Here is a 23,483-nt window from a genome sequence, read left to right as displayed (position 1 = left end):
CCAACACCATCCTTAATAACCGTGCCCAAGCAAATGGGACATCTAAATTGATTGGGAGAGAGTATTATTTATTATAGAGAAACTATATACTTCTATGTTTAATCTTACATTTTCTTTTTATTTAATTTCCGGCAACAAAATTCAAAATAGTTTTTTTTTCAAAGTCGCGATTTTAGATAGTTTTCTGATTTTAGAAGAACACTCATTATTATTTCTCCTGAGGCGATTCTGATTTAAAAATTCATATATTTGTTTAACACTCATTATTGTTTCTCTCAATGCAATTCTGATTTAAAAATTCGCAAACTTGTTTTGATCCCAAAGCAAGTCGTATAAGCTCTTTTTTTCTTTTATCATTATGCTTGTTAATTGTACTGTTATATTATTATTATTTTTAAATTACTAATTTTGTTTTTAATATTGTTGCTACTAATTTAATTTCGAGTGAATTTTATTAGTCTAATTTTGTGTTTCATTTTTTATATTTTTGGATTATATTGTTGTTATTTATAGTAATAATATTATTATCTCATAATATAGAAAATTAGAGCTGGTGATTGATTTAAAAACTGAACTTGTGAGATAATCATATATATCGTGACAAGAAATATTATCTTGATTCTCACAAATAACATGGTTGTCATTGGATCAACGCAACATCGGAACAATTGGTTTAATCAACACTAAAACAGTAACAGCCACAATCCTGAGCTTAATAACTATTTATACAATGTACATGTAACTTATTAGGTAACTATACAAAACAGTTAGACTTTACCTATTGTACATAACTTGTTAATTGAACTAAATAGAACTTAAGTAAATTGAATTGATTATTTGTTTTGATCTGACTGATTTTCAATTATTATTTTGAATTATAGGAGAATTTCTATGATCAAAAATAACATTTTTTATTTAAAAATTAAAAATAAATTTTCAAAACTGTGACAACTAGTAAAGAATAAATAATGTAATAAAGATTAATTTCCAAAATAATTACTTGTACCGAAAATAATTATTCTTTATTAAAAAAAATTAAAAATTTAGGCCCAAAAAAACCGGGTCCTTGAACAATTGCTCATGGTGCTCCTGGTATGTATTGGGCCCAAATATTGACAAGTATGTAAGAATATGGCTTTGATTAATTATGAGAATTTTTTTAAGGTTTTTTGTGTTACTGTGCAGATACTTTACTATCTTAGGGTATTTATACTATTCTTAAGTATTCTAGAAGATTCTAACATCTCCTCAACTTGTGGCTAGAATTAAGCCATATGTCCTTATATTAGAACATTTTTTAATAATACTACAAACAATACTTAATTACAATGTTATAGGTTCTCCTAAAACATTTTAAACCCTACTAGTATTTACATGATACTTATAGAGTGTTCTAGACTCTTTTCTAGAAGCTTCTAGAATGTTCTAGTCTTTTCTAAAACATTCTTGATATATTTAGACTTTTTTGTAGCATTCCAGTCCTTTCTAGAATTTTGCTAGACCGTCATGCTCAATGTTTGGGGTATCAAAAGGCATCCCACGACACTAGAATACCTTGATAAGTCTCTCATGTTCTTGAACTATTCGAATGTTGGACTACAGTTCAGAACCATGAAGGCATGAATAACACTGTAATAAGGGACAAAAATTGTACTCAGAATTGCTTCCATTAAGTGCTTGTGCTAACAAGTTGTCCTTGTGGTTTCTTTTTTTTATTAGTTGCTATGTAACATCCGGTTAAAATATCGATTAAAAGAACAAATAATTACTAATAAATAAATTAGTCGATTAAATATGTTAAATAATTATTGGATAATATCTTTATTGTGCTTGCGTTGCATTGCGCAGTAAGTTATCGCGTAACAAGTTTAACGCGTAACGACTTTTGTGTCTATCAATGAACCGAACAATTCATTAATTAAATTAATCAAAAAATATAAAATAAAGATGGTAATTGAGGGGTCTCAGCCGGTCATGGGTTCTTGTGGAGAATCTTGTAACCTCCCCCTAATTGCAAGTTAATGGCAATTTACCAAGGCAATTAAGCCTTACATTTACTCCTTGATTTGAATTAGTATTGAAGTTTGCCTAAGGGTGAGTAATATCAAGAAATTTCAGAAAAATTACATTCAAAAATTCCTTGAGAGTTTCGGCCAAGAAGAACAAAAACAAAGAAAAGTGAGAAAAAAAAATTCTTGAGTGGGTTTTAGGTGATCAAGTGCTCTAATTCAATCCTTAATCTATAAAATTGTAAGTTCTTGATTCATTATTCTTTTACAAAATTTTAATTTGTTACAAAAATTTTGTTCACATTATTATTTTATTTATTTTTGATGATTCATAATTCTTTAACAAAATTCAATTTGTTTGAAGAATTATTTTTATACCTTCTATTTGTATAATATTTATGAATTCATATTCCTCTAATAATATTTCAATTTATTAGAAGGAATTATGTTTTTGTTTTATTTTATATAGTTTTTCATGAATTTGTAATTCTTTAACAAAATCTAATTTGTTTAAAGAATTATTTTCATACCTTTTATTTATATAATATCTATGAATTCATATTCCTTTAACACAATTTTCATTTCTTAGAAGGAATTATGTTTATGTTTTATTTTATATAGTTTTTCATGAATTTATAATTCTTTAACAAAATTCAATTTTTTACAAGGATTGTGTTCATACTTTTAGTTGATGAGGTTTTTATGAATAATGATTTTTTAACAAAATCTCAATTTGTTAAAAATTGTGTATATACATTTATTTATATTATTAATTTTAGTTATCATAACCTATGATTCTTTACCAAAATTTCAATTTGCTTGAAGAATCATGTTTATGAATTTAATCATCTCTTTTTTAGTTGTGGTATAGTTCCTCTGGGATGGATCAAGAGTTTTACTGATGTAGTAGATGACGCAGGGCTTTCCTTCTTTCCGTTGGCCTACAATTGCACCTATAGATACATCACTTGCATCGCACATCAGTTCAAAGGGCAAGCTCCAATCTGGAACTTGCACTATGCATGAAGAGATAAGGGCCTCCTTTAGTTGATCAAAGGCTTTTATACAACGCTCATCAAAGGAGAACTCCACTTCTTTTTGTAAAAGCTCAGTAAGTGGTTTTGCAATGGTGGAGAAACCTTTAATGAAGCGTCGGTAGAATTCTGCATGGCCCAAGAAAGCTCTTACTCCCTTCACATTTGTAGGAAGGGTAAGTTTTTTATTAATTCAATCTTAGTAGGATTGACCTCTTTGCCTCTGGATGAAATTTTATGGCCCAAGAGAATAACTTTCTGGACCATAAAATGACATTTTTCCCAATTTAACACTAGGTTCACTTCTTGACATCTTTTTAAGACTTTTTCTAAATTGGATAAGCAGATGTCAAAAGAAAAGGCCCCGATGCTAAAGTCGTCCATAAGAACCTCCAAAAAATCTTCTAACCATGTCAGAAAAAATGACCATCATACACCTTTGGAACATTAACGTTGCGTTGTATAAACCAAAAGGCATTCGTCTATACGAAAAGGCTCCAAACCGGCATGTAAATGTTGTTTTTTCTTGGTCCTCCGGATGTATGGGAATTCGGAAAAACCCGGAGCAACCATCGAGAAATAAAAAGAAGTTATGGTTGGCCAATATTTCTAACATTTGGTTAATGAAGGGAAGGGGGAAATGGTCCTTTCTTGTGGCTTTCTTGAGTTTGCGGTAATCGATGCAAACTCTCCAACTTGTAATTGTTCTTGAAGGGATCGTTTCTCCATTCTCTCCTTGAACGACTGTAATTCTACCTTTTTAGGTACAACATGAATCGGGCTGACCCATCTATTATCTGATATGGAGTAAATGATGCCAACCTTGAGTAGTTTTAAAATTTTGATTTTTACCACTTCTTTCATGTTGGAATTGAGTCTTCTTTGAGGCTCAATCGATGTGAAACGACCATCGTCCAAGTGAATATGATGCATACCAAGGGTTGAAAATATACCCTTAATGTCTTCCAAAGAATACCCGTTGACTTCCCTATACATCTTTAAAACATCAAGTAACTTTTTAAGGGAAAAGTCATCTAGGGACGCATTCACATTGACCAGATAACGATGCTCCTCATCTACGTATGCGTATTTTAGACTAGGGGGAAGAGGTTTAAATGTTACCTCGAGAGAAGGCGTGGCACTCTTCCCACTTACCGTTCCTTCTTCCTTAGTCTCCAATATGCTCTGAAACTCGTCTTCTGATTGTACTATCAGTGCTTCATCGAGTTTCTTTTCCATGAATTTTGCGTCTTTGGTGAAGTCTTTCGGATAATGACATAGTGCTTCTTGGAGAGGGTCTACCACGTCCATTTTCTTAATAAAGGAAGCCACCTTAGTGTCTATTACTTCCATTCGGCATGCTTGTTCCATCATAGGCATTTTGGTAGTACTTGAAAAATTGAAAAACCACTTTTTTTTAGCTATGTCAATTGTTATGGTATCATTCTTGCAATTGATCAAGGCATTTAGAGTTTTAACGGTTGCCCTCCCGAGTATTAGAGAAGTGTGAGGGTCTTCTTCCATATTCATAACGATAAAGTCACATGGAACTATAAGATGCCCAACTTGAATTAGGAAATCTTCGAACTCTCCACAAGGAACCTTAATACTTCGATCGGCAAGTTGAATTATTTTTCTTGATGGTTAAAGGTCGAAGACGAGCTTTTTTGCAATGGATAGAGCATGAGGCTTATGGAAGCCCCAAGATCTGCTAAGGCACCTATTGGCTCTAAGTTTCCAATCTTGACAGGCAGGTTAAAAGGTCTTGGATCTCTTTCCTTTTTAGGGAGGTTTCCTTGTATGATCTGGCTAACTTGATGTGGTAAATTAATGACCTCTTCCTCTAATTTCTTTTTTTTTGGCTAAAAGGTCCTTGAGAAACATGGTGTATTTCGGCATTTTCTCCATTGCCTCAAGGAAAGGAGTCTTCATTTCCATATGACTGAGCCTTTCGAGAAACCTCTTGAAGTGAGCGTCAAGTTGTTTCTCTATTCCCCGAAAACAGCGCCAAAAGTTGATCGGCTCCCTGAGGTCGTTTTATTTCTCGAGAGGTCAGTCAAACAATAAATTCCTACACTAGCTACTACAACAAGTATACTTAGCAAGTACGGGGTCGATCCACAGGCAAGCTAGTTAAGTATGCACTTTAGTTATGGTTGTAATCAAACATTTATCGGATTATAGAATTTTTTTTCGAATTACAACGAGTTCTTATTAATTATTATTCGATTAATATTTAATCTTGGACTCGGGGATATGACTCGTTTATATGCTAGGGACTTATGATTAGGTTGGATCACGGTCCTTGGTAATAAACAAAGTTAATTGATTATTAGCATCACAACTTCTGGGTATAGATGCTTATTGGTTTAGTGATTTGGCTTAGGAGCTTCGGCTTTTGGGCGTAGAGCTCGTTAAAACCACTAACCTCGTTTAAGTTTTTTAACCTCTTAGTTATATTAGACATGTGATTTCGTTTAAGCATATGATCCATCATCCTTGGACTGACTAAGTCTCGAAGAACTCCAAATAGGGGTAGCTTCTAGGCTACTCAATATTAGTGTGAATCATATGTCTTAAATTCCTTTCATATATCTAGTATAACAAGCTATAGTTGGATATTGAAAGGTGATTAGTGCATCTTTTGGGATTAGCTAATCTCACTCTATTTTTTATGCTAACTAGGCCTTAACAATGGAGTCTTCCAACTACCTACCATAGAGTTTACAGGTGCCAATGATCATTATCCAACCCATCTTAATCCTTAGACATATTAATGTTGTCAACTACATCCACTAGCCCTAGAGGCGAATTACTCACTCATGGATGAAATTAAAGCAACAACAATACAAGTTATATTATCCATAATATCAGAATTATTAATTAGGTTAATCTCTTGCTAATTATGAAAAATAAAGGTTAGTTTAATATTTTTAATACCAAAGATTCAATTAAATATAAAATTATAAGAATATGATTTAGTTAATTAGATACATATATGACTAATAGATTGATTAATCTCTTGATACAAAGTTAAATGGTAGGTTTGAATCCCTTAATTTCTTATTTTCAATATAACAGGGTAGTGTAAATATTGAAGATGAATGTGGAAGAAGATGAATATTCTACCTAAATTCAACAATATTTGCATCAATTCAATCATCAATTTATGGAATTAAGCAAATTCTAAAGATCAAACTAAACAATGCAACATTAAATTTATAAAAGTTGAGTAAGAATTAATACCTCATTTGCAAAATGTAGTATCTTCAATTTCTTCTTGAACATGAATGTTTGAATACAATAGATTGTGTAAAGAACTTACAACAACAACAACTACTTACTAGAGATTGCAAAAAGTAGGTGGAGTTTTGCTTTCTTATCCTTGAATTAGATGCCCAACTATGGAGGAGAAGAATCCTATTTATTGGAGAACAAGATCAATTGTGATCACTAATTTATTACATAAATTAATAGAAATATCTCCCTAAAGTATCTTGGCTCTGAAGGGCTAGAGAAGTCTAGAGCGTTTTAAGTCGGTGCTTGAGTCGGAGAAGATGAAGAAATGAATTTTGCAAAACTGATTTCTGGGCTGTTCTAATTGGGGAAGAATTTGACCTGGTCTCGACCGAGTGACTCGACAGAGCTACTCGACCGAGTCATGTTGTTTTTTATCTTTTCTTGTACTTCAAAGCTCTTATGCTATCAAGGATCCATCTCCTAGCTAATGATGATTTAACTAATTACTTTGAGATCCTACAAAATATACTAAAAACACCTTTCAACTATACAAAAGAGTAAATTATCGAGAATTTAATTTATTTTAAAGCTCTTTTCGGGGGAAAATTAGCAAACAAAGTGGCTTAAATGGGTATAAAAGTGTTATAAAATACGTTTATCATGTATTCTTTTTATTTTATTTTTATGTACACCTTCGGGTAAAGTGATTTTTTATTTTATATTTTAGTTCTTTTGTTTCATTTATTTTACTTGGTGTAAGAGTATTATGGTTTTATTTCATCATATATGTGTTGAACAAATAAGCATTAAATAGTTTATTTAGTAATAAATCAAAATTTCAATTATCAATTGAATACTCTTATGTGCGTTTGTTGTTTTCAATAGGGGTAAAAAAAAAATTTAAGACCTTATATCATTACAATTCTCAGGAAATATACTTATAGCTCCTTTACTTTCATTTTTAGAAGATGCCTCCAATATACTAACCGAACTTTAAGCAGCTTGGCTAAGGCATTATCTGAGGTTGGTACACGCCGAGTGATATCCCTGTCTGAACAATCCTCTGAGATGAGCAAGAGTATTAGTCAGACCAAACCATCTCCCTTCGATGGTAAGGAAGAACTGTCAGAGGTTGAGCACCGGTTAAGAGAGTTTGACAAACTTTTTGATGTAGTAGAGTGTCCGGAAGAATTAAAATCAATCAAGCTACTTTCTATTTGACTGGGGAGGCCGATTATTGGTGGGAAAATAGTAAGGCGGGACTACTAGAGCAAGTTGAGGTAGTTTTCGATTGGGCTATGTTTAAGAGAGCTATGCGGGAGAAGTTTTACCCCCTGCATGTGAGAAAGGACAATTCGAACGAGTTCCCTCGATTTGAGATGGATAGTTCGACTGTTGATGAATACTACCACAAGTTTATGGAGTACATCAAATATTGCCCCCAGATTATGTACCCACCGAAGAGAAGAAAATGCAACGCTTTGAACAGGGATTGTCTTTTGATATTCAAAACCATATCGAAAGTGATCGCTATAACACGTTAGAAAAAATGTATAAGCGTGTAGCTCAGGTGGGAAATATCTTATGGAAGGAGAAAGAAAAGGAGAAGGGAAATATTACAGAGAAGAGGGAGCAACTGGTTATTCAGACCTCAGCACCTGCAAGCTTCTATCAGAAGAAGCCAAAGACTTTTGCTGGTTTCCAAGGGAGTAGCTCTAGTTTGAATGATGGATACAAGGAAGAAGCAAGGCCTGTAAAGCCTCTGCTTGATCGGGATGGTAAGGAATGGAAGTATTTTTGTAGAAGGTGCAAGAAAAACCACCCCGAAAATGATTGTGAAAGGAATTTGGTTGAATGTAATTTCTAACACAAGATGAGGCATAGGGAGTATGAGTGCTACATAAAGAAAGGAAGTAAGAATCGACAGCCGGGAGAAAAACACCGGCAACAAAACCAGAACAACTTTGGGATACAAGGCAACCAACTAACTGGGGGAGGTCACCATAGTAACAATGGTAAGATATTCCAACGACAATTTCATGGGGGCAGGTTTAAACAGAAGGAAATCGGGTCGAAGGTTTGGGAATACAAGGAGTTGGAAACCCAAGGGGAGGAATGAACACACAATCGGCTGATGGACGAGTATCTGCGGCCAGTTTAACGGAAGCTGACCAGGCGACGGAGGTGGTTATAGGTACGTTCACCATCCATTCTATAGCTGTTAATGTATTGTTTGATTCGAGTGCAACTTGTTCATTTCTTGCAAAGAGTAAAGTAGAAGAATTGAATTTAGAAATATTTGAAACAATATCATATACCGTGGTTGTTCCTTTTGGGAAGTTATATAGTTGTGATAGGTTGTATAAGTATGTACCTTTGATGATAGGGAATGTTGTCTATCCTAGTACTTTGTATATGTTAGACATGGAGGGTTTGGAGGTAATTTTAGGAATGGCTTGGTAAGGAAAATACAAAGCTATAATTGAATGTAGAGAGCAGAGAGTGCTGTTGGTAGGACCACTCAGGGAAAACATTAGGTATAGAAAATATTCCAAGAGGCCTAAAATGAACTTAGTGTCGACCTTGGAGTTGCAAAGACTTGTGAGAAAAGGACATCCTTTGTACTTGTGCTACATCAGTCAAGAGGGGAAGAAGGGGGTAGATCCTAATGATATCGCTGTGGTGAATGAGTTTGTAGACGTTTTTTCTGATGAAATTCCTGGCATGCCACCTCAACGAGGAATTGATTTCACGATAGACTTGGTGCCTAGAACGAGACCAATTTCAAAGGTCCCGTATCGCATTGTCCCAAAGGAGATGGGGAATTGAAGTCTCAACTTGAAGAATTGTTGGATAAGGGTTATATCCGACCAAGTGTTTCACCTTGGGGCATTCCAATGATGTTTGTGAGGAAGAAGGAAGGGAGTTTGAGGTTATGTATTGATTAAAGGGAGTTTGAGGTTATGTATTGATTAAAGGGAGTTAAACAAGGCGACCATTAAGAATAAGTACCGGTTACCCCAAATAGATGATTTGTTTGACAAATTGAGGGAAGCTGGGATCTTTTCGAAAGTTGACTTGAGGTCGGGTTATCATCAATTGAGGATCGCTGAGGGAGACATACATAAAATGGCTTTTAGGACACGTTATGGGCACTAGTTCACCATGATGCCTTTTGGGTTAACAAATGCCCTAGCCGCATTTATGTGTTTGATCAACCAGGTATTTAGTGCTTACCAAGATAAGTTTATGGTAATCTTCATTTATGACATACTGGTTTATTCCAAGGATCGGGATGATAATGAAGAACATCTACAGTTAGTTTTACAAACTCTTCGAGAACACAAATTACGCAAAGTTGTCGAAGTGCGAGTTTTGGTTGGAGAAAGTGTTGTTTTTGGGTCATTCTGTCTTTAAAGGGGTGTTTCGGTGGATCCGGTAAAGATAGAGGCGGTACGGAGCTGGTCGTTGCCAAAGAATGTAACAGAAGTACGAAGTTTCTTAGGCTTGGCTGGGTATTACCTTAATTTTGTCAAAGATTTCTCACGCATTGCTCGGCCTATGACTTCACTGATGAAGAAAGAAAAGAAGTTCGAATGGTCTAATGAGTGTGAACATGTCTTTATGACCCTGAAGCAAAGGTTAACTACAGTCCCTGTTCTTACTCCACCTGACCCTAAGTTGGATTATACAGTTTATAGTGACGCGTTGAAGAAGGGCTTAGGTTGTGTGCTTATGCAAGATCGTAAGGTGATCGCTTACGCTTCACGACAGTTGAAGACACATGAGGTTAACTATCCTACTCACGACTTACAGTTAGATGCTATAGTTTTCGCTCTTAAGATATAGCGGCATTATTTTTATGGAGTCAAGTGCAGAATCTACACCGATCATCAGATTTTGAAGTATCTTTACACCTAGAATGACTTGAACATGCGACAGCGTCGGTGGTTAGAGTTGATGACTGATTATGATCTAGAGTTTGTGTATCATCAGGGACGAGCGAACCTGGTTGCTGATGCTTTGAGTAAGAAGTCTAGTCATACGTTGACGGCTCTGGGTGGGGCTGAGGAATTTAATCGAGATTTTGCTAAGGGTCTAGAGGTCATTCGGGAAGGTGAACTGCAACAGTGCTTGGGTGCTTTGGCTATACAACCTTCATTCTTCGAAGAAATTTTGAGTTCGCAGGATAAGAACCTGAAATTTATGAAGTTAAAAGAGCAAGCTTGTGAGGGGAAAGCGGAGGGATTCTTATTTCATGAGGATGGGGGCTTGAGGTTTAAGGGTCGATGGTGTTTGCCGATGGGTAAACTGACTTTAAAAGAGCGTATCTTAGATGAGGCTCATAATTCGAAGTTTTCTATTCAACCGGGTGGTGATAAGATGTATCAAGATCTTAAACTGATGTTTTGGTGGTCGGGGATGAAGAAGCATATTGCAGAGTATGTTTGCGCTTTTTGACCTGCCAAAAGGTTAAAAGTGAACATAAACGACCAGGCGAGTTGTTACAACCTTTGGAGATACCGGTGTGGAAATGGGATGACATATCAATGGATTATATTATGGGCTTGCCTTGAACAAAGTCGGGTAATGATGCCTTGTGGGTCATAGTGGATCGTTTGACAAAATTTGCACTTTTCATTCCCATGAATTTTCATTGGCAGATGGAACAATTAGCTCGTGTTTACATTAAGTATGTCGTACACTTTCAGGGTGTACCCCATACAATTGTGTTTGATAGAGATACCCGCCATCTGTCGCATTTTTGGAAGACTTTGCAGCAGGCTATGGGTATTACATTGTTGTATAGTATGTTGTTTCACCCCGGACTGATAGGCAGACGGAGAGGACAAATCAAATTTTGGAAGACATGTTGCGTGCTGTTGCCATGGAGTAGCAAGGGTCGTGGGATGATCATTTGGATCTTGTCGAGTTTTCTTACAATAATAGTTACCAGGTAACAATTCAGATGGCTCCATTTGAGGCTTTGTATGGGTGTCGTTGCCGAAGCCCAGTGTATTGGGACGATTTCACTGAGGCAGTGAATTTTGGACCTAGTTTGTTACTTCAAATGACAAAGCAAGTGAAATTGATAAGGGATAGAATGAAAGTAGCACAGGACCGTCTAAAGTCTTATGTTGATTTGAAGCGTCGTCCAGAAGAGTTTAACATGAGATCGAGTGTTGTTATGACTATCGCCGATGCGTGGAGTTGTTCGTTTTGGTGGAAGTTGAGCCCTAGCTTTATTGGTCCTTATGAAATTTCGGAATGAGTGGGTAAGATGGCTTATCGGTTAGCTCTTCTCAATTCGTTGAAAAAGTTCATGATGTGTTTCACGTATCTCAATTAAAAGATATTTTGCAACGACCACTCATGTCTTAGACCCTGAACCTTTGGAGTTGGATACAACCTTGTCTTATGCTAAACAACTTGTTCAAAATTTGGATACGAAAGTTCGTAGTACACGGCGTAAAGATATTACAATGGTTAAAGTATTATGGTCAAATCATGAGTGCGAGGCGGCTACGTGGGAAACCGAAACCTCCATGCGTGAGAAATGCGACCCGCACCTGTTTCAGGTTAGTAAAATTACAGTGACGTAACTTCCTTAATGGAGGTAGAAGGCTAAAGGAATTTCGTGCGAAATAATAAAATTAATCGAATTGTTTGGTCAGTTAGTAGTGTGTCAAGGTTGTGTTGTGAATTGTGTTGGTGTGTTGTCAATGTGCATTATTAGCAACTATTTGAGTTGCAGTTGTGAAATATCTTTTCTGTGAAATTTGTGCAAGTTACGAGGGCGTAACTTCTTTTAAGGGGGTAGTCTGTAACACCCCATTAAAATATCGATTAAAAGAAAAAAATAATTATCAATAAATAAAATAGTCAATTAAATATGTTAAATAATTATTGGATAATATCTTTGTTGTGCACGCGCTGCATTGCGTAATAAGTTATCGCGTAACAAGTTTAACGCGTAACGAATTTTGTGTCTATCAATAAAACGGAACAATACATTAATTAAATTAATTAAAAAAATGAAAATAAAGATGGTAATTGAGGGGTCTTGGCCGGTTATAGGTTCTTGTGGAGAATCTTGTAACCTCCGCTAATTGCATGTTAATGGCAATTAACCAAGGCAATTAAGCCATAAATTTACTCCTTGATTTGAATTAGTATTGAAGCTTGCCTAAGGGTGAGTAATATCAAGAAATTTCGGAAAAATTACTCTCAAAAATTCCTTGAGAGTTTCGGACAAGAACAAAAACAAGGAAAAAGTGAGAAAAAAATTTCTTAAATAGATTTTAAGTAATCAATTGCTCTAATTCAATCTTTAATCGTTAAATTGTAAGTTCTTGATTTATTATTCTTTTAAAAAATTTTAATTTGTTAAAAAAATTTTGTTCATAGCATGATTTTATTTATTTTTGATGATTCATAATTCTTTAACAAAATTCAATTTGTTTGAAGAATTATTTTTATACCTTCTATTTGTATAATATTTATGAATTCATATTCCTTTAACAAAATTTCAATTTATTAGAAGGAATTATGTTTTAGTTTTATTTTATATAGGTTTTCATGAATTTGTAATTCTTTAACAAAATTTAATTTGTTTAAAGAATTATTTTCTTACCTTTTATTTATATAATATCTATGAATTCATATTATTCCTTTAACAAAATTTCAATTTGTTAGAAGGAATTATGTTTATTTTTTTATTTTATATAGTTTTTCATGAATTTGTAGATCTTTAACAAAATTCAATTTGTTAAAAGGATTGTGTTCATAATTTTAGTTGATGGGGTGTTTTTATGAAATATTGATTCTTTAACAAAATCTCAATTTGTTAAAGAATTATGTATGTATATTTATTTATTTATTTATTTAAGTCATCATAACTTTTGATTCTTTAGCAAAATTTCAATTTGTTAGAAGAATCATATTTATGAATTTAATTTTCATACATAGAAGAAGAAAGTAAATTTGATGGTGGTTGAGAACATTCTAATTTAATGATTATTTATGTTTGATTCATGATTTGGTTTGATAATGGACTTTCGTGATGTGGTTATTTTGTTCTATGAATTTATTGTGGGTATGATTGATTTTATTATTGTGAATAAGTATGGAAGCATATGGTAATTGTTATGTATTATGAATAAAAATCATTGAATTATAAAATGAGATTATAGAAATTAAATTATTTAAATTAAATGAATTAAAAAAAAATTCTGGACAGTAACATTAAAGCTGTCTCGAAAGGCAAGCCTCAGTTAGACGTGATGAAACACCCGGCTGGGCCGGGTGGAAAAACAGCCCATTAATGCGGGTCGGGCTGGGCCGGGCCAGGCCAAAGTACGGGCCTAAAAATTCTTGCCCAAACCCGTAATTTGCGGGCTTAGGGGCTTTTTTGCGGGCTTGCGGGCCTATGTTATATATTATTTATACATAATTAAAAATACAAATTATAAATAATTGAAATAAACAAATACAATTGTTACATGTTATACATAATTTAAAACACAAATTACAAATAATTCAAATAAGCAAATTCAAAATAATCAAATTATGTAACTAATTAGTGATTTGACAATCGTCATCTTCACGATCTACCTCTTCTTCCTCCTCTTCAACATTAAAAATGGTGGACCGACCTTGATGCAATATGGAAAAAAAAGTGTTAGCAAATGAAATAATCAAAATATGTAACTAATTGGACCAACTTAGCTCCTTTCGGGTCGGGCCGGCCCGCGGGCCAAACACCGATCCCAAACCCGTCCCAAAAAAATTTGGGCCAACTATTGTCTGCCCAAACCCGCCCATCTGGCTATATTTTGGTACCCAAACCCTCACTTTTTCGGGCCGACGAACCAGGCCGCCCATGATCAGGTTTAGCCTCAGTCTTTGGGGTTTGAGTGAGTTTGTTTATCATTTCATTTACCAATTACATTAATAGTCGTTTAAACGCTAAAATTAATTAAAAATATTCAATAGGTGTTAAAAATTATGAAATTTGGTACCCAATGTAATTGATGCCTTCTAGATGCAATGGTGAGTCGAACTTTTTGTTTGAAATTTTTAAACTTTCAAAAAAGGCCAAAAAAGTTACTGGTTGCATTTTTAAGATAGGAAATTATTGAGATTAGGATTTAATCATTTAAAATTATGAAGTTTAGTGATGCCTTGATGGTATAAAGTGGATTGAATATGTAAACACGTACTAATATGCAATTTTGTATGTATATTTGTAATTAAGACCTCGATTCTTAAGAGGTTGAGATTCCATTCATGAAGTAATTGGAATTGGTTTATCGTGCAACCAAGGTACACACTTAGACCATGCTTTTGTAATTGGTTATGTGAAGTAATGTTGTGTTCATTCTATAATGTGATGTTGTTTATCACTTAAGGCTTAGACACCAAAAATAATTTAAAAGGAGTTTTCAATTGGAAATTTGAGGATGGTTGTGTTAGTTACACACACGTAGTTAAATTATTGGAATGGAATTTTATTGTTATGGTTTCTATGGCAGTTTTGGATCATTACACTCACCATGGGGGTATGCATACTTTACCTTTGACGACCCGAACAGGACGGGCAACGTCTTAGGTCGGAGGTTGTCTTGGGATTAGCTCTCCCATGTGTATTCCACCAAACTTCGATATTACTCTAGCGACCGTAACTAGACGGGTAACAACATGAGTTGGGATTTGAAAAGTCAAATATGACATCTAAATTATTTGAGCCTTTTCATGATAGGATGAACTCATTGCTTGTATGTAACCTGTAAGTCTCTGACGTGTATTGGTTTATGTCATTTGGTGCTTGCGATGAGGTTTTCACTTGACGACTAGCAGGTTGATTGCAGGTGGGGCAAGTGTGTAAGGATTCAAAAGTTAGAATGTACTCGTGCTGACTATCACATCCATATTAATGCCATTTTATCGTTTGAACTTAATTATCTATATTAGCAAATATATTCTAGTTTGGACCTTATTTCGTTTTGATGAGGCCGTTAGGCTCTCAAGTTGTAAACTTGATGACTTCCGGTGATTTATTTTTATCGTTTTCTTTAGATTACTTGTTAATTAATCACTAGAACGTCATCAATCTTAAAACTGGTTTACCTTAAATGTTCGACGTGTAACCTGGAATTCATATTTACATATGAATATTCGGTTCATTTTAACCCGGACTATTACATGCTACATATAGTGACATTTTCCCTCACAAGTCACAACATGTCATTATCTATAGCCACTCAAAAAATCATGGAGGAAATATATATAACTATAATATTAAAATATCTCATCGCAAGTGGCTTTTGCTTAGGTAGAGTTTGAAGGGGTCAAATATATATGACTTGGACAAAAAAGAAGTTATTACAAATTGACCTTTAATTACAAATATCAACAACTACACATAAATTAAAAGTGTAAATGATATAATAAACTATTTAAATAAAAAATTACATACAAGAACGTTTAAAATATCAATCCTCGTAACAATTCACTATTTAGTATTAAAATAATTTGTGAATTACAACCTTATAATTTATGACTTTTGCGAATTACAGCCTCAATGGTTATTTTTTACGAATTACAGCTACCAAAGTATCAAAGTCTACAACGTTTAAGCCCAATCACAGAATTCTAATCAAACAACTTAAAGTTCCAACTACCAAAATGGTTGGTATGTGATTTGGCCTGAACGCTGTAGACTTTGATACTTTAGTAGTTTTAATTTGCAACAATTAAACATTGCGGTTGTAATTCGCGAAAATATTAAACTCTAAAACTGAAATTCCTAAATATTCTATTAAAATAAAAATTTATTACAAAATCTTCTTATCTTTACCATGAATCCAAAATTTAGATGCAATATCATTCCCAATCAGATATTAGTAAGTTGTAGTAGTTCTAAATAATTTAACTAATAATATGTACTACTAAATAGAAATTAACACTAATTAAACTACACTAACAACCAATTATAATCAAGAACCCAAAGTAGCGATTAGAGAACCATAACCATCTCATGTTAAGGAAACAAAATCATAAGATATTATGTCTCCTAAGTCTATGATGCTGCTGTGATTGCATATCCCTGACCTTACTCTCTTCCTTAATATTAGCTCATTATCTTAGGCAATCATAGATGTAGAATTATTTTATTCAATCTGTTATAAATGGGATTTATAATAGAGATACCCCTATCTCTTTTGAAGCCCTTCATGAAAAACTCCTTAATAAGGCACCATTCCTTCAACAACAACAAACTCCCTCTTTATTTTCTGTTGAGGCTAATGTTACCAATGCTCGCTGGCAAACTACAAAGCAACCAGCCAACACCTCACACAATACCCGTCATCAATACCACACCCCTGCCTCAACCTCTAATCCTTTACAACCTCCCAAGCACGTTAAGCCTGATGAAGGAAAATGCCAGTGTCGTAACGTCAAAGGTCATGTCCTTCGTTACTGCCCTATTTTTCGTGAGTTGCATCCCAACATTATCCTTGCCCATCTCGCAATTTTAGTGGTCCTCAAGCTAACTTAGCCACCTCTACTCCCCCATCCTCTCAAGCTTGGCTTTTTGACAGTGGTGCCAATCGTGTTACAAATGATCTCAACAACTTAACCCTCCACTCTCCTTATGTAGGCACAAATGAAATTGCAATAGGAGATGGTTCGGGTCTTCCAATTTCGCACACCGCTTCTACTCTATTCTCTTCTCTTAACTCTTCCTTTCAAGTCTCTAATGTTCTTTTTGTTCCAAAAATGCATAGAAATATCTTATCTGTTTATCAATTTTTCCTTCACAATCATGTTAACATAAAGTTTTCCTCTTCTTCTTTCTATGTCAAGGACCCTAAATCTGGTGTGACTCTTCTTCATGGACCATGCCATAATGGTGTTTATGAATGGACTTCAACATCCTCCAGCAAACTCGTGGCTTACGCTCATTCCACTCCTGTTGATCGGCAACATCGCTTGGGTCATCCTACAACTATTTTCTCTAATAAAATTTTGTCTACTTTTACGTCTGTTGGTCTTCGCTCTACTCATTGTACTTCATGTTTAATTAACAAAACACACAATCTTCCTTTTGGCACTCGTAGTTTATCATCTTTATCATCTTTTGCTCCTCTTGAACTATTATACACTGATGTGTAGTCTTCGCCAGTAAACTCTTTTGATAATTACAAATACTATGTCATTTTTGTTGATCATTATACTAAATTTACATGATTATATCTTATGACTAATAAATCTCACACATATACAATCTTTTTATCTTTTAAAGCACTGGTTGAGAATCAATCTAACAGCAAGATTAAAACCTTTTATTCCGACAATGGTGGAGAATTCCAAAAATTAAAACCTATATTTGTCTCTAATGGTATAGCTCACCTTACTTCTCCCCCTCACACTCCAGAACACAATGGTGTTGCTGAACGTCGACACCGACATATAGTTGAAACTACTCTCTGCTTCTAACTCATGCTTCCATGGCCTTGTGCTATTGGTCTTCGGCAGTACTTACTGCTACATATCTCATTAATATGAAGCCAACTTCAACACTAAACTATCACTCCCCTTAACAGAAACTATTTAGTAAAATGCCAAATTATCAACACTTACATTATTTTGGTTGTTTATGTTTTCCCTGGCTTAGGCCATACACATCACGTAAATTGCTTCCCAAGTCTACTACTTGTGTGTTCATTGGCTACTCCCTAACACAACACGCATATCTATGCTTGGATCCTACCACCCAACGCATTTATTCTTCCCATCATATTGGTTTTGTTGAAAACAAGTATCCTTTTGCGTCTAAGTCATCCCCTTCTAATCATAACAGTGATACCCTAGCTGATTGGTGTTCACTCATGCTCCCTGTACCTCAAAACACAAATTCTCCTAATACTCATACCACACTTAAATCATACCTCAAAATATTTTCAAACCCATAAACAAACTTAATCTCCTTACTCAAATGCAAAATAGACCTACTGAACCAAAGTCATTTAAAGAAGCTTTTGCTAATAATTAGTGGAAGGAATCAATGCAACTTCAATATCAAGCTGTCATCAATAATAAACATCGAATCTTGTTCCCTCATCCTCTACTCAAAACATTGGGGGTTGCAAGTGGGTCTTTCGTCTTCATCAGGATGGTACCCTTGCTCGTTATAAGGTGTTGGCCCTTTTAGGTTTTGATATGACTATACTTAATATAAACAACTGTATTTTAGAGATTGTGTGCAGGTCGATATCCGATCTAGATAAAGATCGTTGATAGTGCCTAAAACTTGGTCTATGAACTTTGTACTTGTCAACAATATCCAAGTAAGTTAGATAAGAAAGATCGTTGTTCTACTGTTCCAAAATTAATAATCTGACGATACTTGTCGATAAGTCGAGACAATGCTCTATTCCCAAGACTCAAGTCTGAAAGAATCAACGTCAGCTGAAAATTCTGTAGAAAATATTTTTTTGATTTTTTAGTTAATGTATGGGTGAGATTAATTTGTTGCATCATTATTTTGAAAAGTTAGTTGGCAAAATATTTTATAACTACTTTTAAAATAACCGGTACTTTTTCTTAAAGGTGGAAAAAACTTCTCCTAATTTTTCTCCACGTAAATACGCTTGAATTATGGGTTTAATTAAGAAAAAACTAACTTGCCTAATTTTAGAAAAATAAATTGTGGCTTTAGTACTTGCAAATTAAGTTCCACTTACTCTTTCTTAATTTTAGGATTAAGGATGTAGTGGATAGTAATTTCTTTCACATAGCTACGTAAAGCTCCTATATAAAAGGAGTTATTTTTTAACCGGTTGTTTTTGTGAGTGTCCATGCGTGAGATTGAAAAAATCACAAGAAATATTTTTTGCTCCAAAATTGCAAATTAACTTAAAAATATTTTCTTGTGAAACTCATTAATTTTATCCTTAGGTATTTGGCCTTTGTAAAGGGTTTAGAGAAAATTGTTGTAACTAGACTTGGAAGTCTAGGAGAGAAGAGAGAAGCTTCGAGTGAAGCAAGAGAAGGAGATAGAGAAAGAGAAAGAGAACGAGAAGGAGAAAGAGAAAGAAAAGTTGGCCTAGTTTTGTTTATTTGTTTTATGTAAATGTAACTAATTGCCTAAAACATAGTAGAGAATTTGAAATCCCGAGGGGTCGTGATTTTTCCTTCTATTTAGGCCTAGAAGGTTTCCACGTAAAAATCATGTTTTCTCTTTCTAAGTTAGCGCATCAAGTTTAAGTTTTAATTCTGCAATCTAATTCCGCAAAACACTTAAACTTATCAAACAACAATTCATCCCTCTTTTGTTATCTTTAACTGTTTCTATAATTGGTATCATAGCCTTATTCGTCATTTGATCAGGAAACCCTGAGAGCAATATCGTGGCATTTTAGAGATGTTGAATATGAATGAACGAATGGAAGAGGGGTATTCTACTCAAAGGTCGCCTATGTTCGATGGAAAGTTCTACACATATTAGAAAAATAGAATGAAAATCTTCATTAAAGCCGAAAACTATCAGGTATGGAGAGTTATGAAATTGGAGATTTTGAGGTAACTAATACAAACTCCAATAACGAAATCAATCCTAAACCTATAACCGTATATGAAAAGTAAAATTTTTAGAAAATGGAGGTGAACGCTCTTACCATTAAATTACTTCACTATGGTCTTGGACCAAACAAACATAACCTTATTATGAGTTGCAAATCTTCCAAGAAGATTTGGGATCTGCTGGAAGTTACCCACGAGGGTACAAGTAAAGTAAAGCGCTACAACATAGACTTGCTAATGTCTAAATATGAACAGAAAAAGCATCCAAAAGATGTTTAATTACCAAGTTCACCAATATTACAAATGAACTTGTCTCACTTGGAAGACACATTCTCACTGATGAACAGGTCAGGAAAATTCTACGGAGTCTCCCTCAAGATGAACGCTGGAGAACCAAAGTCACAGCCATACAGGAATCAAAAGATTTCACAAAATTCGATCTGGAAGAGCTGGCTGGTTCCTTTATGACACACAAATTACATTTGGAAACAATTGACTGTTCCAGAAACAAAGGTTTGGCTTTGGCGGTGAATGATCAAGATGTAATACTCTAGATTTAGCTTGAAAAAGGATTGATAGACTACACATATCAACAAGGTGCATCTTCTTTTCTAGGGAGCCCATTGGCTAAGAACTCCACAGTTAAGCGTGCTTGGAGGAGAGCAATCTTAGGATGGGTGACCTCCTGGGAAGTTTTCCCGGGTGCGCACGAGTGAGGCCAAAGTGCGCTGGAAAGACTTGTGTTGGTTTGTGGGCCAGTCTACAGTCTCCATGAGTAGTCACCAGCGGTCCGAGGGGCCGGGGTGTTACACAAGAAGAGTCAGAATATGATGAAGAGGAGGCTGCTATGTTGGTACAATTGTATGAAGGTTTAAGAAATTCTTTATGAACAACAGATATGCACATCAAAGAAAAGACAAGAGAACTGCAAACTCCAAATCCGACTACGAGTGCCACGAGTGTGGAAGTACTGATCACTTCATCAAAGACTGCCCAACATGGAAAAATGAAAAGGGCAAGAGAAAGGCAAGAGAAACTGGAAGACTACCGATGAAAGGAAATCTCAACAAAGCTTACTTTCGCAAAGCTATGATTGTTGCATGGGGAGAATCCGAAGTGAAGCAGAGAAAGAGAACCTCGTAGAAGAAGATCAACTACTTTAGGTCTCATGGCTTCATACGACAGCAAGACTGAAAATTCTAAAGGAAAGGAGGTAATGTCTTCTAATTCATTTCTTAACCATCTATTTAATTTGGATAAATATAAATTAATTAAGTTGCTTACGGAGAAACAAGAAAAAATTGGAGGAAAATAGAGTTAAATGTCTCCAAATTAAAAAAGACCTTAAGATTAGTAAAGACCATGCTTCCTATCTAAATTCTTTTAGATCCAATGTTCAAAATAGATTTTTTAATTTATTAGATCAAAACATCACCTTAAAGAAAACTTTAGAAATGGTAAAACAAGAAAATATTATTCTTAATGTTGAGTTGAACCAATATAAAAATTTAAACAAGGACTTAAATTTTAAAAATTGACCTAGAATCTAGTAAAGCCCAAAATGAGAAATTGAAACTTGAATTAAATTCAAGAGGAAGAGAGAAAATCAAAGATGTAACTAAATGGATCTCAGATGTTAGAACTAAAAGTATTGAAGGCTTAGGTTACAATAAGTATAATAAAAAGAAAAAGGTCTATGTCGATCTACCAAGTAGTAAAGTCTGTACCTTTTATGGAAAAACTGGACACCTAAAATATCAATGCCCCAAAAGGGAACAACATGATAATTCTAACAAAATTTATGTTGATCGCATCTACATAAAGAAATATGATTCATGTCTAATCGACAAGGAACCCAAGCAAGACTGGGTTCCTGATTGTAACAGTTAATCTATTTTGCAGTACCTAGTGAGGGGGAACAACTCGTGGTATCTCGACAATGGGTGTTCCAAGCACATGACAGGTGATAGATTGAAATTTCTCTCACTAGAAGCCTATGATGGAGGAACTGTGACTTTCGATGACAACATGAAAGGCGAAATCATAGCCAAAAGGAAAAGTAGAAAGGTCAAGTTTCCATGCAATTGATAATGTATTTTTGGTCGAGAAACAAAACATAATTTACTAAGTATTTCTCAGTTCTGTGACAAACATAACTCTGTAAACTTCAATTTTGAAAAATGTGTTATTTCTAGGAGTGACACAGAAGACACTGTTCTGGAAGGAATCCGTAAGGGGAACACTTATGTTATGGACATCAACACTGTTCCCAAATCTAATCTGACTTGTCTCAGTGTCATAAAAGAAGATCCTCTTCTTTAGCACAAACGTCTGGGTCATTCTAGCTTTCCTTTGATTAATACTTTAAGATCAAAAGACCTAGTAAGAGGTTTGTCATCCCTTAAATACTAAAAGGATGAAATTTGTGATCCTTGTGCCAAAGGAAAACATGTGAGGTCATTCTTTAAACCTAAGAATGTGGTGATCACCTCAAAACTGCTTGAATTAATTCATATGGATCTTTGTGGACCTATGAGAATTCAAAGCCGTAGTGGCAAACGATATGTATTTGTTATTGTTGATGATTACAGTAGATTTACGTCGACCATATTTTTAGTAAGCAAAGATGAGGCTTTCAATGAATTTGCTTCTTTTGCTAATAAAATAAAAAAATCTAGTAATAATCAACTTATTCACATTAGGTCAGATCATAGTAAAGAATTTGAAATTTCAAGCTTTATAGATTATTGCAATGAGCATGGCATAAGTCATAATTTTTCCGCACCTAGAACACCACAACAAAATGATGTGGTAGAAAGAAAAAAAAACATTAGAGGAAATGACTAGAATTATGCTAATTGCTAGTGGTCTTCCTAGGAATTTTTGGGCCGAGGCTGTTAATATTGTATGTTATATTTTAAATCGTGTAATAATTAGACCCATCACCTCTAAGAAACCTTATGAATTGTTTAAAGGTGTAAAACCGAATATTTTCTATTTTCGTGTGTTTGGTTGTAGATGCTTTGTTCATGTTAATGGAAAAACAAACATAGGAAAGTTTGATGAAAGAAGTGTTGAATCAGTATTTCTTGGCTATTCATCTCATAATAAAGCTTATAAAGTTTACAATAAAATAACTATGTGTGTTGAAGAATCTGTTCACATTATTTTTGATAAAATATACATTATGACGAGTGAACAGGACACAAGTAATTTTAAAATACGTCTTGCTAATTTGGAAGATGATGAAGATGTATCTAAAGAAAAGGATCAAAGAGCAATTGGAGAGCAACAGATTCAAGAAGAAACCGAAGTACCTGACCAGGAAGAATAGCCGGTAAATGAGGACCAGTAAGGTGTTCCCAATCCCGTTGTTCCCAAAAATGAACAGAATGATCAGGATGAAACTGAGCAGAATGTGAATCAAGTCAGTGACCTTGTTTCCACAACTGTTCCTACAAGAGAATTTTTGCCCAAACCGTGAAATCATAAAAAAATATCATCCACTTGACTTGATCATCAGTGATTTAAACAAGGGCACACAAACCAGATCCCAAATGAGAAATTTCTGTGCACACTTTGTGTTCCTCTCAACATTGGAACCCAAAAATTA

General features: G+C 34.5%; 1 protein-coding gene across 1 annotated transcript; it reads left to right on the top strand.

The window, feature by feature from the left end:
• The first annotated feature begins 8,398 nt into the window (after positions 1 to 8,398).
• On the top strand, positions 8,399 to 9,112 carry LOC130801024 (uncharacterized). The gene is made up of 2 exons (XM_057664779.1): positions 8,399 to 8,694; positions 8,776 to 9,112. Exons 1-2 carry the CDS (start codon positions 8,399 to 8,401, stop codon positions 9,110 to 9,112), a joined length of 633 nt encoding a protein of 210 aa, XP_057520762.1.
• The last annotated feature ends 14,371 nt before the right edge of the window (positions 9,113 to 23,483 follow it).

The sequence above is a fragment of the Amaranthus tricolor genome, chromosome 15 (genome assembly GCF_026212465.1).
Source record: "Amaranthus tricolor cultivar Red isolate AtriRed21 chromosome 15, ASM2621246v1, whole genome shotgun sequence".
Lineage (NCBI taxonomy): Eukaryota > Viridiplantae > Streptophyta > Magnoliopsida > Caryophyllales > Amaranthaceae > Amaranthus > Amaranthus tricolor.
This window is presented reverse-complemented; position numbering and strand designations above follow the sequence as displayed.

Bases quoted from the DNA above. Each gene is read 5' to 3' on its own strand.
- LOC130801024 (XM_057664779.1), top strand. From the start codon at position 8,399: ATGAACACACAATCGGCTGATGGACGAGTATCTGCGGCCAGTTTAACG. The intron at 8,695-8,775 runs GTATATGTTAGA...AATTGAATGTAG, and splicing joins GTTGTCTATCCTAGTACTTT to AGAGCAGAGAGTGCTGTTGG.